This window comes from Ochlerotatus camptorhynchus, unplaced genomic scaffold, assembly GCF_037179485.1.
Source record: "Ochlerotatus camptorhynchus isolate MF236.1 unplaced genomic scaffold, CSIRO-AGI_Acam_v1.1 ptg000467l, whole genome shotgun sequence".
Taxonomy (NCBI): domain Eukaryota; kingdom Metazoa; phylum Arthropoda; class Insecta; order Diptera; family Culicidae; genus Ochlerotatus; species Ochlerotatus camptorhynchus.
In genome coordinates, this window is record NW_027040953.1 from 2537815 (window position 1) to 2552260 (window position 14446).

The following is a 14446-nucleotide window of genomic DNA, read 5'->3' on the forward strand; positions in this document are numbered from 1 at the left end:
AGGATAGCATCAATCAACGAACAATGACCATTGGGGAAGCACAACCATCCGTACTAACCGTGAAATTGTGTCGATCCAGCAGCAACTCGCCGAGCAGTTTCAAGCTTTGCCTCCGGGTGACGTAGTTCTCTGAGTTGAGCAGATGCTGGTAGTGGTCAAACACCTTGTCGTAGTTCTGTTCCAGAAACTCGGCGCACAAGATTTTGTGTCGCGTCAACAGCTCCTTGAACGTCGAGAAGGCATCGGAGGCGATGTCGAACGTGGACACCTCGACGTAACGGAAAAAGTTGAAGAACTCGTCCGAATGAAGCATAATCTTGGCGAGCGCCTCGTACCGGGCACACTCCCGCAGCATGGTACCACAGTTTAGTGCAATTTCCTGGTGTTCGTAGCTAAAAAGCAAACACATTAATACCAGCTATCAAATCGCGTCAGAGGCACTTACCCCGCCATTAATGTGAACAGGATTTCGGGCTTTGTGCAGATGTACTCCACGGTAGGAGATCGCGTGCCGATCTGTCGTCTGAGTACATTGTTGAACACCTGTGCGACGTCTTTCTTGCCCTCGAAGTCGATACGGCTCAGATTCTACGTGTTATCGCGTGATGGGACAAACGAAATCAGAAATAGCCACTCAAATTGATCAATCTCGAACCCCGCGGGGTGTGCACCTACCTGTATCAGTAGCAAGAGCAGATTACTGTTATACAATTCCTGTGCTAACTGGGACACCACAATTTCCGTCTGTGGTTCTGCGTCTGACGTTCCGTATAGCATATTTTTGATAAGAACCTGCAAGCGAACATGAAAGAAGAGAGAAAGAAAGGGAGAAACAGAAATTAATTGACCGTTTCTGTACATTGATGACGGTGGCACGCATGATGATGATTGTTAAGCGCCGGGGCGCTTTGCTTAATTCATTTATTGGTGATTGAACGAATCGCTGCACTGCAAGTTGATTCTCTTCTCAGCTAGCTCTGTCAACATCCATCAATTAGCTATATGTTCCAAGTTGTCCAAAAAAAAACTGTACCAATCGAATCGTGCGCGAATGTGGGGATGCATATGACCGAAATCTATTGGCCCGCTTCATCATCACCATCATCTTCTTTGATATGTGACGCAGATCCAGCCGCAGACGTAGATTCAGATAACGTCTTTCGCGTACTGATCATAATGTGGTGGTGGTATACAAATCGAACCCGATTTGGCCGGTTAAAATTTCTTTCGTAAACAACGGGCAACCGAATTTTAACAGGATATGGCGGAATGTGTTTAATTCAGACGCAATGTGTACGGACTAACAGATGGTGGCCAGTTTGATTAAATGAAGATGGCACGATTGAAGTCTTTGGGCAACTTAACTCAAATCCTGCTCGCAAACTTTCTTGGCCTGATGTGCAAAGAATTCTTACAAAGGGAAAAACCTCCAATCGCTTGTTCTATCATCGCAATCGGGGACAATTAAAACGGATTCAGACGAAATCTTACTTCGAGAAGAAGCTGGTCTTGTGTTATAATTTGTTTATTATCCAGGTTAGAACCAACCCATGCGAACCCGAGTTTATTGTCAATGCGGACCTCAACCCGAGCTAGGTTACATAAACAAACGTTTACAGTGACTTTTGACAGACAACAATCCGACCCAATCCAGGTTGGAACAGAATCAAAAACAAATTCTCTATTAGTTTAAAGTGTTTCCTTGTAGAGTTCTTTGTCTTATCACACTTCGCGATTTCAAGAGCACAAATCTCCAGATTTACGAGGTTTTTAAATCTGTAAATTACGGATGTTGCTTGTAGTTGTTTCAGTGTTGTGCGAAAAAGGACATTACAAGGAATCAGCCTAATGCCAAGACTGGGATTCACCATTCGTGACGCATTATATACCGATGGAAGTAATGTCTTTCTGGTTTTGACACTGTTACACAAGCCTGCTCTCAAGGGCCAACCAGATTAGATCCGTTTGAGATGCGTTGATGTAAATTTGACAGTTGGACAATAGATTTAGCTGTCCCTTTGAACCAACGTGTCGGATCTAATGTGGGTGGCCCTTCAAGCTACCTACTCTTGTTGAAGCACTTCCACAGTTATTAATTGAGAGCTTTTATGCCAACCAATAGACGAGTGCACGGATGGATTTGAGTATTTGTTTGTGTTAGGGAGAAGAAATTGTGAGTTAGCTGTGGGAAATTTTGTGTTAGCTGTTAGAACTGTCACTGAAAATAAAAATAAACAACCATCGAGATTCACCAGCTTCACTCAAAATGGTATGCAGAAAATAATTACAGGGCTATTACAAGATTTTCTAAATTTTATCCGCGAAATCCGCGATTTCTCAAAAGAAATCCGCGACTTCAAATACTAATCCGCGACAAAAAAAAACTGTTTTAATTGCCTAAAAATAGCATTTTTATACTACTACATAGCATTTCAAGCTTATTGCTTATAGCATATTAGATTTATGCCTGCTCTCAACTTAGTGTTCTTTGAAGTACTTTCACATTTTAATTGGGAGCTTTCTATGCCTGTACCATCCTATGCCCAAGAAAGTAGAGAAATTTTACAACCCGAAAAATCAATAGACCCGACGGGAATCGAACTCAGTCGCCTCCAGCATGGACTTGCTTTGTAGCTGTGCGTTTACCGACTGAGCTAAAGGAGTATCGTTTGTAACCTTTGATTTTTTTTAAATGACATTGTATTATCTTCAGTTATTCATGTATAGTATAAGTAATTAGTGAACATAATAAAACTCCCTTGCATTATGAGATTCTATTGAATAATACCGGCCTAGATTTGATAAAACATTATTTAAAAAAAAATAATGCATTTTCATTTGAAATGCAAAATTTCTGGAAAATTAACCTTTGCGTCTCTGACGTATTTTGCTGTCCTAAATGTTGTAGATAATTTGGTTCTGGTTTTCTCAATTTTTTACCGATTCAAACCAAACACCCTGCACATAATCGAGAAATTACCAGAGTTTCATAAGTCACACTTGTTGGTCACGTCGCGGTTGTGTATTTACCCGGATATTCCTTGGGTTTTGTCCAATGGTGAGACATTTTCATATTTTTTATTTATTTCTAATGTGAACCTAGCACTTTTTGTTGTTAAATCATAACCGAATTGTATATATATGACTTTGTGGATCATGCACGACTTATTACTATGTATACCGGAAATTATAGGTATTCGAAATCGTCCAGGACATCAGTTGATTTGTTCTACTAGATTAATCAAGACTGCAATAATGTCTGTATTATCGAAAAATGTCCAATCAGATTCAAAGTGTCTATGTGGATCATGCATGATCTATTTCCGAGTAATCCAGATTTTCAAGGTTCTTCAAATCGTCCTGGAGTTCAGATAATTTGATCTAGTAGCAACCGAGATTGGGACAATGTCTTTAGTATCGAAATATAACCAGACAGATCCTTTCCTTTATTTCCTTCCACACCTGCGTAGGATATCGCACCCATTCAACACACATGGGCCGGGACCAACGGCTTTACTTCCCTTCCGAAGGAAGACGTGACCAGAGATGTTTATGCCTCAGAAAAATCCCACCGACCTCGGCTGGGATTGAACCCAGACCCATCGGGGTGTTAAGAAAGCAGTCACGCTTACCATTACACCACCGGCGCCGGCTTACCAGACACATGCACAGTGTCTATGTGGATCATGCATGAACTATTGTCATGTAGACCAGATGTTTTAAGTTCTCCAATTCGTTCTGGAGTTAAGATGATTTATTCTACTAGATCAAACATAACTGGGATAATGTCTGTAGTATCGAAATATGTCCCAACAGATTCATAGTGTCTATATGGATAATGTTTAACTATTTCCACGTATACCGGATGATCTAGGTTCCCCAAATCGTCCTGCAGTTCAGATGATTTTTTTTACTAGATCAACAAAGACTAGGATAATATCTGCAGTATCAAAATATCGATTTGGAAATCCTAGAACATTTGGCATACACGGAAATAGGTTGGCATGATCCACATAGACACTGCCCAAACAGCATATTTCGATACTACAGATATTGAATTAGTCTTGAGTGATCTAGTAGAAAAATAATATGATCTCCAGAATGATTTCAGAACCTATAACATCTTGTATACGTAGCAATGGGGGTTATTCCGAGAGTCGAAGTGACATTTGTCACTAGTGAAGTGAGAAACGTGACTCTCTGTGCAAATCAAATGGAGAGTCACGTCACCACGACGTGACTTTTCTCACTTCACTAGTGACAAAAGTCACTTCGACTCGCGGAATAACCATCAATAAGTCGGGTACAATCCACAGAGACACTTTGAATCTGTTTGGTCATATTTTGATACTACAGACATTATTAGAGTCTTGGTTGATATAGTTGAACAAATCAACTGAACTCCAGGACGATTTGGAGAACCTAGAATATCCGGTATAAATGGAAATTATTCGCATATATACGATTCGTTTATGATTTGACAACGAAAAATGCTATGTTCATATTGTATAAAAAGGAAAAGGTCTCACATTGGACATACCTCAGGGAATTTCCGTGTAAATCCGGTGTGACTTATGGAATTGAGATCATTTCTCGATTATTTGCAGGGTGTTTGGTTTGAACCGGTTAAAAATTGAGAGCCAAATAAACAACAAAATTGATGACAGCAAAATAATCCGGGACGGAAAGGTTACAATCAGTTACAAGGTTACATCAGTCCCTTCGCGATTTTCGCGGCATCATTTAATGTTTCCGCGATTTTCGCGACTGAAAGTTCAAATCCGCGACAAATCCGCGCAAATCGCGAAATCCGCGACAAATCCGCGAAAATCGCGAAATCCGCGAAATTCGCGAAATCCCCTGTAATTACGTATCTTGATTACGTCTAGGCACCCAGTCGATATTTCTCGATTACTTTCTCGAAGGGACGTATCAGCATAGAGGTAACTCTAAGACCAGAAGGTCCCGAAGAAATGTGCTCAACTTTTTGACTCAGCTCTGGTACCATAGAGATAATTCTAAGACCAGAAGGTTCAGAAGAAACGTGCCCAACTTTTTGGCTCAGCTCTGGTACTATCTTCGGTCCCAAGCAAATCGATGTCCATTTAGAATCCGGAATAATAAAATCATCTGTATCTCGGTAACGGATTGACGTACAAATAAGGTTAATACATCAAAACAAAGGTAATTCACTGTAATTGTTGTCGAACCCACCGTGCGACGAACGGCAACCGTGAACAACTTCGAGGTGAGTCCCGGGAGCTCATGACACGGAGTGACAGCTGTCAGCCGGTGGACAAAGGGCAGCGGAGAAAGAACAAGGAAAAAATACTACGTATCAAGAAAGATTTCTAAAGTGGATATAATTAATTAGTAATCAAGCTATTTTAAAGTCTTGACCAGTGAAATTTGAACAGTAAGGCAGTTCTAAAGTATCGTAGGTGATTTGCTGTTACTCGTGGAATGGGAACGATAGACGGACGACTTGCTGGAGTGGTTCAATCGCGTAGCAAGAAGAATTCTTGAATTGGAAGATTGCTGCTGTGAAGATCGGAGAGACGAGAGTGTAAGCTAGAATGTAAGACACATTTCTTTATAAAGTCATAACAATCATGCTAATTATTACTATCATTGAATATATTTCAGCTTTAAAGCTGCAAACGCATAAAAGGCTGCATCCGATTCCCAACATTCTTTAAAGATTGGACCTGCTTTACTATCGGTAAAAATTCGCCTGCTACTGCCTGAGTCAGTACCATATGTCATTGAAACCCTACAAAAGATATATGGTAGACCAGAAGTGCTGATCCACTCCTTGCTCAACAAGTTACGAGAAGTTTCAGCACCTAGAGTCGACAACCTTCGGTCGGTGATTGACTTCGGATTGGCTGTGCAAAATCTAGTGGACCATATGAAAGTTGCTCAACAACATGACCATCTCTGTAATCCTATGCTGTTACATGAGCTGGTTGAGAAACTACCGGCAATTTGGAAAATGCAGTGGTCTTCCTACAAGAGGGCATGTTCGAATGTAAACTTGGCGACGTTCGGTGGGTTTATGTCCGACTTAGTAAACACGGCTTCCGACGTGACACTACCGGATCTAGAAGTCAACCAAGCCTAATCGTAACAAATCGAAGTTGTACGTTCACTCGCAAAGATCGCAGGATGCAAAGGAATCACCAAAACCGGTGGAAGAATCGATCAAGAAGACTTGTGCGTACTGCGCTAAGGCAAATCATGAGGTTCTGTTGTGTGGGCAGTTCAAGGCATTGGATGTAGATGCCAGATGGAAGGCAATGCGCCAGAAAGGATTGTGCAGAATTTGCTTAGTTCCCCATCGAAAGTGGCCTTGCCGTTCGTCATCACGCATTGTTACATTTTCGCACTACTGCAATGGCAGGTAACCAGGCTGGAACGAGTTTAAGTTCCGGTGCAAGTGGGGCCGTAGTACATCAGAACTATCATCAAGTGTTACCATGTACTCTCTTTCGATATTTACCGGTCACAATCGAAGCTGGAGGGAAACAAGTCCACACCTTTGCATTCTTGGACTAATGTAAGTGGGAATAGCTACCGAGCTTGGGTTGGACGGTCCTACCGATTCACTATGGCTTAACTGGACAGGCAACGTTAGTCGAGAGGAGAGAGGTTCGAAGCGGGTGGCAATCGTCATCGCTGGGCGAGACACAAAGCATCGTTTCCAACTAAGTAACGGGTTCGCAAGCTCAATCTACCTGATCAAACGCTCCAATACGATGTGTTGAAGGTGACGTATCCTCATCTCAAGGGTCTACCGATGCAGAGTTACTCCGGAGCAGTACCGGGAATTATCATTGGACTCGAGCACGCTCGGTTGCTTTCCACACTGAAGATTCGCGAAGGTAGAATAGAGGTGATACTCGCATTTTAGCACACCAGACAGGCTTGTTGATGTATAGGCTAAACAGCAGGGCGCTCTCCTGTCTGAGCGCCCTGCTGTTTAACCTATACATCAACAGCCTGCCTGGTGTGCTAAAATGCGAGTATCACCTCTATACGGACAACCTCCAAATCTACATATCAGGCCCCGCAAGCGAAATTAACAGGCTCGTCGAAGCAATCAACCAGGATCTCCTCGCTATCGAACGTTGGGTCACTGAGAATCGTCTGTTTCCCAACCCAAAGAAGACGCAAGCTATAGTCTTTTGTAGAGATGGGGCCATAATCCCTCAAAATGACATCCGCTTATGTGATGAAACCATTACAGTCGAACAAAGTTACCAACCTTGGTCTCATTATGGACTCTAACCTAAAATGGACCGACCAGATAAACGAAGTCACCAAAAAGATCTACAATACTCTTCGTACGTTCAAGCGCTTCCGTGGAGTGCTTTCCAGACAGATTCGTATGAAGCTCGTCCAAGCTGTGGTGATGCCGTTCTTCGCATACTGCGACGTCGTGTACTGTCCACCGCGATCAAGGCTCAGTTGCATCGATGCTTCAAGTCGTCGGTGAGGTTCGTGTATGGAATCCGAGGGCGATACACGACCAGAGAAGTGCGACACACCATACTCGGATGCGATCTGCCGGAATACTACCACCGTCGTATCTGCTGCTTCATATACGGGGCCTACCATGGAAGCCTCCCAGAGTACATCACGCAGTACACACCTAAAGGTCGGAACGAGCAAGCTAGATCCTTTGTCCTACCGCATCACACCACAAGTTCCCGAAAAAGTGTTCTAATATTCGGAGCGTCCACCTGGAACGCACTACCACTAGCTACAAGGCAGCAACGGACTCTCACGTCGCTTAAAGCGGCGCTCCGCAGAGCTGATTAATTCTCTAGGCTAATACCAATAGTAGCTGTCGATTTAAGAAATGTCAAATGTTTAGACTTAGACTTGAATTTCATTCTTAACTCCCCACTAAACTGATTCAAAATGGTTGCTTCCTTGACCTGGTTTATGGTTCTGTAACTGACAGGTTTTCGTTATGCTATCAATAAATTACAAATTACAAAGGACTTCATTCCAAGGGAGTTCTGGAAAAAAAAATCTTGAGCATGAGCATGAGTATGAGCATGATTGACCGCCCACGGTTGCTACTCTGTTATTGCCAGACCAGCTGTAATTACACAGAGAACCAATAGACGATGCTTGGGACTAGCAATCATCCTCAATGTGTAAAAACTGGTGATCTCAAACTAGGCAATACCAGCGCCGGCCGCGCCCAAACACAGGTCAAGAAAGGAAGGGGTAGGAATGTGTTGACGTGACACTCGCTTTGATGGAAGCCGAGAACACCTCTGAACTTCCACGAGGAATCACTGGGATATTGGGTAATAGAGTTTGGTTTGCAGCAGGGTTCGTTTTGGTAAACGATAAGCTGAATTGATGTCCTAACAATCATATAACGCGAAGGATCTTGGGATTGAACCCACGGTCTTCTGCTCAGTAAGCAAAAACGTTTGCCACTAGGCAGACGAGCTCCTTTTTAATCATCGAGTTGCTGTTATTACCATGTAGTCATGTTAACAAATAAAACGATTGACGAATCTTGAGTGTGGATGGGCTTGAGATTAGACTCATGATGTTCTGCTCAGTAAGCAAAACCGGTTGTTCTAAGGCCACCGAGCCATTATAGCGTTACTCAGCACGGCACCGACGACAACGAAAAGTTTTACAAAATACACGATAAACAAGCGATTTTACCATACATTTTTAATATGAAAGGACCTGGGACCGCGTTTTTCTGCTCAATAAGCAAGCCACTGCAACCGACGATCTTTGAAATCCTTGAACTAAAAGCTACGAAAGGGGTCTTAATTAAGATCTATTTTCACGCGACGTTAAATGTTTCGATTTTCTCTTTACGCATGGTTCAGGTAATCTTAACAAGCTATGACCGACGTGACGATTGTTTATTGCCCTTTTTGAACAAGCTATTCAAATGAAATTACGTTCTCGAATTTTACTTGGCATTTAATGAATAACAGAAATACGTGATAATTCATATTTTCAGCGGTTGGTGGTCAATGTTAAATATACTAACGGTACTGCCTACGACTACGACGGCGATTACGACAGCGACTACGACGGCGACTACGACGGCGCCTACGACAACGACAACAGCGAATTTGTAACTTACCATTTATTTAGGATAAACACCTTTGCCCGGCACCTCCACTGGTTCTTCATGTCCGCTATCTGTTACTGTTTGCAAAATATCTAATAGTAATTGTTGTAATACTTCCTGTATTGCCATGGTCATCTGGGAGGAGGGTCGCATCTAGTGCTTTCCCCAGGAACCGTTCACGGCCACCAGCTACTGCCCGTCCAGTCTTGGGCTTATCCAGCGAACTCCGGAAAAGCGCAAACAGATCGTGGACAAATGGTGTTCTATCCCTAACATTTCTCTGAGTCAATTAGCGAAACTGGAAGGTGTAAGCATCGGAGCCGTTCGAAACGCGATTCGGAAGTATGCCAATGAAGCAACTTTCCAGGGTAAGCAAAAATCTGGACGTAAACCGAACCCTGTTGACCGAAATCTGCATCGAAAGCTTTCACTTGCAAGAAAAGTGCTTCGGTTCGGGACGTGACTAAAAAGTGGGATCCTCGAAGAGTAACGTCCAGCGGGCCAAGGGAAAAATTGATCTAAATACGTATAAGAAGCAGAAGAAATTACACTTAGTTTTTTTTAGAAACACTGGAATAAGAGACCAGCGGAGACACTGTTATGATTCCAATCGAACTGTCAAAAGCGGTCCAATCTGCAATGTTTACAAATGGTTTGCTTCAATTAGGGAGGAGTATTAAAATCGTTTAACAATCACTCATGAACTCGCTCGTCGGTGCATTGGCGAAGTCACTCGCAAGCAGTTACAAATGCAAGTGATGCCAGAATTGCTTTGATGTTTTTTTTTCCTGCGTTCGGGACCTAACACTACTGCGACCAGTAAATTGATCTATTGTAGTATATCCCGTGTCCTTAGCTTAGTGCATGTCGTATTACTTCAACACTATTGAGAAATGAAGTATTCGATTTTTTTACAGTTGTCACTCTTGCATTTATCGCAAGGATCCGACTCTAATTGAAAGGTCCCGCTATTTATATCCTCCGGAGTGTTGAAACACCCTCCAAAGGCGCGCCCCTCTGTCAGCCAAAATTGGATTCCTTAGCAACAAAATTAAGGAATAACACCGATAGTGACCATGCAACAGAACCCTAGTCTTAACCACTACAAACTAGGGAACAACGAATAGAAGATTAGGAATCACATAGATGAAGACAACTAACTCATTTTTTTCCTTGTTTCAAGATCATACTCGGTAGACAAAGCCGAGTCTTGTCACTATCAACAAGGCATAAAAAGTAACAAGGTCTAAGATGTGTTCCTTGGATTACTGAAAAATCCTGTTCCCCTAGTTTGAAGTAGTCAGGACTAGGAATCGGTGGTAGATCTTACATCCCGTAACGTACCACGAAAAGGTGATATACCCACGTTACAGGACTTCTTCAATGGAGTTCGGAAAATGAATTCACGAGAATTCATCTAAGGAATTTGTGAGGATAAATGCCAATGAATTCTTAAGAAATTTTAAATGTTAGTAGAATTCCAAGGGAAGGAAAGAGATTCAAAAGGAAATCTGGAATGAATTCAATGAATATTCGGATAATCTTTCCGAAGGGTTTCTTATTGTGGAGAATTTCAAGGTAATTCTGAGGAAAACTAAAAAAAAATGAATTCGGAGGATAGGTTCATCGAAATTATGAGGAATATTTCAATGGAAATCTCTCCGTTGAATATGGAATGGACTATTCTGAGGACTTCAGAACTACTTGAAAGTTCCCAATTTTTTCCTGAAGTTAATGAAACTGCCTTGAAGTTCTTTTGTGGTTTGAGAAACTAACCTGATGCTCACAATACTTCTCATCAAATTCTGAAACTTCCCCGTACTTCCTATGTCTTCCTAAAGTTTGCTCAATTTTTCTAACGCTAATGGATCTCCTTTAAAGGTTTAAAAATTCGCTGAAGTTCTCTAAACTTCTTTAAAATTTATGTGACTTCTCTAATGTTAATGGAACTACTCTAAGGTTCTCTGTTCTTTTCTGAAATTCTCAAAATTCTATAAAGTTTTTGTAGTTCTTATGAAGCAAGTCCTAGAAAATTTTAAGCTTCAGTGAACTTTTGAACTTATGCGAAGTCTTCAATTAACTTTTTAACGTCTGTGAAGTTATCTGAAAATCTGAGAACTGCTTAAAATTTCCCACAAATTTTTGAAATCCCCCCGAAATTCCTCGAATTTTCGAAGCTTACTTAACTTCTTTGAAATGCTCCCGCATTTTGCTAATGTTCATAAAAATTCCTGAAGTTTGCGGATCTTCCCCTTAAGCTCCATAGATTTCTATGAAGTTCTCGAAATGTTTCTGAAGACCAATGCCCTTTTGTGAAGTTTTCGAGTTTTACTAAATTTCTGGAACTTTTATGCTCCGGCAATTTTTATGGAACTAGAACGAAATAATTAATATAGTTCTATGATTTTCACAGAAGTTCTCACGATTTTTCTGAAGTTCATGAAACTTCGCTTAAATTGTCGACACTATTTTAAAACTTCTTCAATGATCTAGACTTTCCTGGTGTTATTAAAACTGCCTAAACGATTACTGAATTTCTTTAAAGTTCTCTAGACTGCTTTGAATTTATCTGTATTTTTTAAGAACCCGCTTACCTGAAGTTCGGCAAATTTTCTGATATATATTCATAATTCCCTGACGTTTTTGGATCAATTATAGAATTCTTGAAATATCCCACAGTTCCACGGAACTCCTTGTAAGTCGTTGCAAATTTGCTTAAGTTAATTAGACTATTCTGAAGCTATCTGAAGCTATTAGACTATTCTGAAGCTAAGTTATCTATATAGAATTCCAGAGAACATATCGCTGCTTGCATTTTTTTTATTAATGGCACTTCATTGATGTTGTCTAATCAACTTAGCTAAATTGTCGTATTTTTTTAGGTTCTTGAAATCACTACGATATAACACCCTTAAAATACTCTCACGTTTTCCGGATGTTTATATAATTTTTATCACGTTGCAGAAATTCTCTCGGAGCTTTGCAGAAGTTTCCGGAAATTCACTTTGATTCTCAGATCTATCTTGATGTTCTCGATGCTTCCCCAAAGCTCTCAATGCTATTGAAGATCTCGTTCTGCTCGTCAATAAATAGAATTCCCTTAAGCACCTTTAAATATCCCTGAAATTCTCTGGACTTCGGTGAAGTTTCTGAAATATTTCTGAAGTTTTCATAAATTCTCTGAAGGTATCTGTACTTTCCTGAAATTCGCGGAACATCTTAAGGGTTTTCGATTTGTTTTTCAGCAGACTCGGATGCTAAACGAACCGCTTTGAGGTTCTTACAGCTTCCACTAAGTTTCCCATATGTTCAGCGTGTTAACTTCCCTTATGTCCCTGAAGTTTGTTTATAGAGCTTCACTGAAATCCTCAGAATTTCCTTTAATTCCTCAGAACTTCTCCAAAGCTCCTACAATTGTTGTAAAGTTAATGGGACTGCATTGAAGATCTCTTATTTTTCACAAAGTTAATTACAAACTTGAAATAAATCATTTATTTTTTTACTTAATTCCGGCACTTTAAATATTTTCAGTATCTTGTTCATGGAATAAGAAACTTCAAGACATTGAATATTTTCAGATCTTGGACTTACCTACTTAAAATACTCAGGTAATTTTATCCAGAAAAATTAGTAGACATCCTCTATATAGAGAAAGACGATTAAACGTCACAACACAAAGATTAATCAATCTTGAAACAAATTCACGCTAAAAAGTTGAAAATAGTGATTTATTACAAGGAAAAAGTGACTTTAGTGACTTGGCCTTAAAGAAGAGACTTTTTAGTGACTGACTTGAAAAAAGTAACCAAGTCACTAAAAAGTGACTCGCTACCAGCCCTGCATTTGGTTAAACATCATTCGAATTTTCGACTGAATTTAGCATGATTAGTGATGATTTTCTTAAGGTGGCCAAAACTGCCCCACTTTCCTCATGTGAAATTCGGAAACTGTTGAAATCAATCAAACTAAATTATTTTCCTGGTGAATTATTCAAATTCCCGAGTGTTTCCCGGTTTTTCCTGATAAAAATAAAATCCCGACTTTTTCCCGGTTTTTCAGATTTTTCTGGTTGATTTGCCACCCTGTAAATAAGGCTATGAATCTTGTGTTCAATGTACTCAAAAACTGTCTACGTAGTTTATGAACAGCCCCTAAATGCACAGCCTAAAGTGAGGTTACGAGTTAAATATCATTTATAACGCTATTTTTAGAATTCTTACAATTTAGAGGCCTCCCTTAGCTCAGTCGGAAAAATGGTATTGGCTTAGAAAGCTCTCAATTAACAGCTGTGAACACAAAGTTGAGAACCGGCGTAAAATCCCAGTTGGGACGCAATAAATGTAAAAAAGAAGACAATTTCGGTACGCATCAGTTGCATATCAATCATACCCGAAGTATGTCACACCAGCTGATTGCATTATATATTTAATGAACGGAACATCCATCACGCTGTAATTACTCATCGGATCTCTTATCAATTCTTTCACTTTATATAGATTATTATAATGGCAGCAGTTGGTGTTTTTGCATTCGATTCTTCTCTAGCGATGGTATCGTCGCGTCTAACATTCGATTCATGAATAATTTGATACCCTATTGACGTGCATCTCTCCGCACAGACCAGGCATCGTCAACATTACTCATTTCAATTCAAACCAATCGACCAAAAAGGGTTGTTTGATTTCAGCCATAAGCATCGCAAAAATACTTTTACCATTTCTTCTTATTTTTTCTCGGCTGACTGGTGCCATTTACGGCTCGACGGCGGCAGCGGCGTTTAAAGGCCACCTCGTGGCCAAATATCCATTAGCGATGAAAGGACTTTTTTCTCTCCAAAAATAAAACCTTCGTTCGTTCCTACATGTCTACATCGTCATGGGTACCACAAATGTATGAAACCGCCACACCGCGAAATGGTTTGGTGGTTGATTTTACCATTCGGTCTCTTCAACTTCATCATAATCGCATCGTACATAGCGGTGTAGAAAGGCATCGGAAAGAAAACCAGTCCCCACCGCACCGCGGTTCGTATTTAGGTTTCCGCTGCTGCTTGTTTCTTCTTTTGTGTGTGCGCTGCAAGTTTATGATGACAAACAAAAATAAATCTAACTTTTATCGATTGAAAGTTCTTTTCACCACTGCTGCTGCCTACTGTCATATACATGGCCACTGGCTACCAGTGATGGGAGTATGGGCGACAACGGTGACGAATTCCATGGATTGTGTGCATATGGTTTCGGTGAAGGTAAACGTACGCATGAATGTGATTCACGGCAGCTTAGAAGGAAGCAACTGCACCGAGTTGACAGGTTGACCTTGTTCTAC

General features: G+C 40.8%; 1 protein-coding gene across 4 annotated transcripts in view; it reads right to left on the reverse strand.

Annotated features, from left to right (window-relative positions):
- The window catches only part of Mo25 (calcium binding protein Mo25), a 43701-nt gene that overhangs the window by 2461 nt on the left and 26794 nt on the right, over positions 1–14446 (reverse strand). For all 4 annotated transcript variants that reach the window (XM_065235252.1, XM_065235251.1, XM_065235254.1 and 1 more), the window contains exons 3-5: positions 676–792; positions 446–588; positions 59–392 (exon numbers count right to left, since the gene is read on the reverse strand). In XM_065235252.1, coding sequence (XP_065091324.1) covers positions 59–392; positions 446–588; positions 676–792 — 594 coding nt within the window. The remainder of the gene's footprint in view (positions 1–58; positions 393–445; positions 589–675; positions 793–14446) is intronic.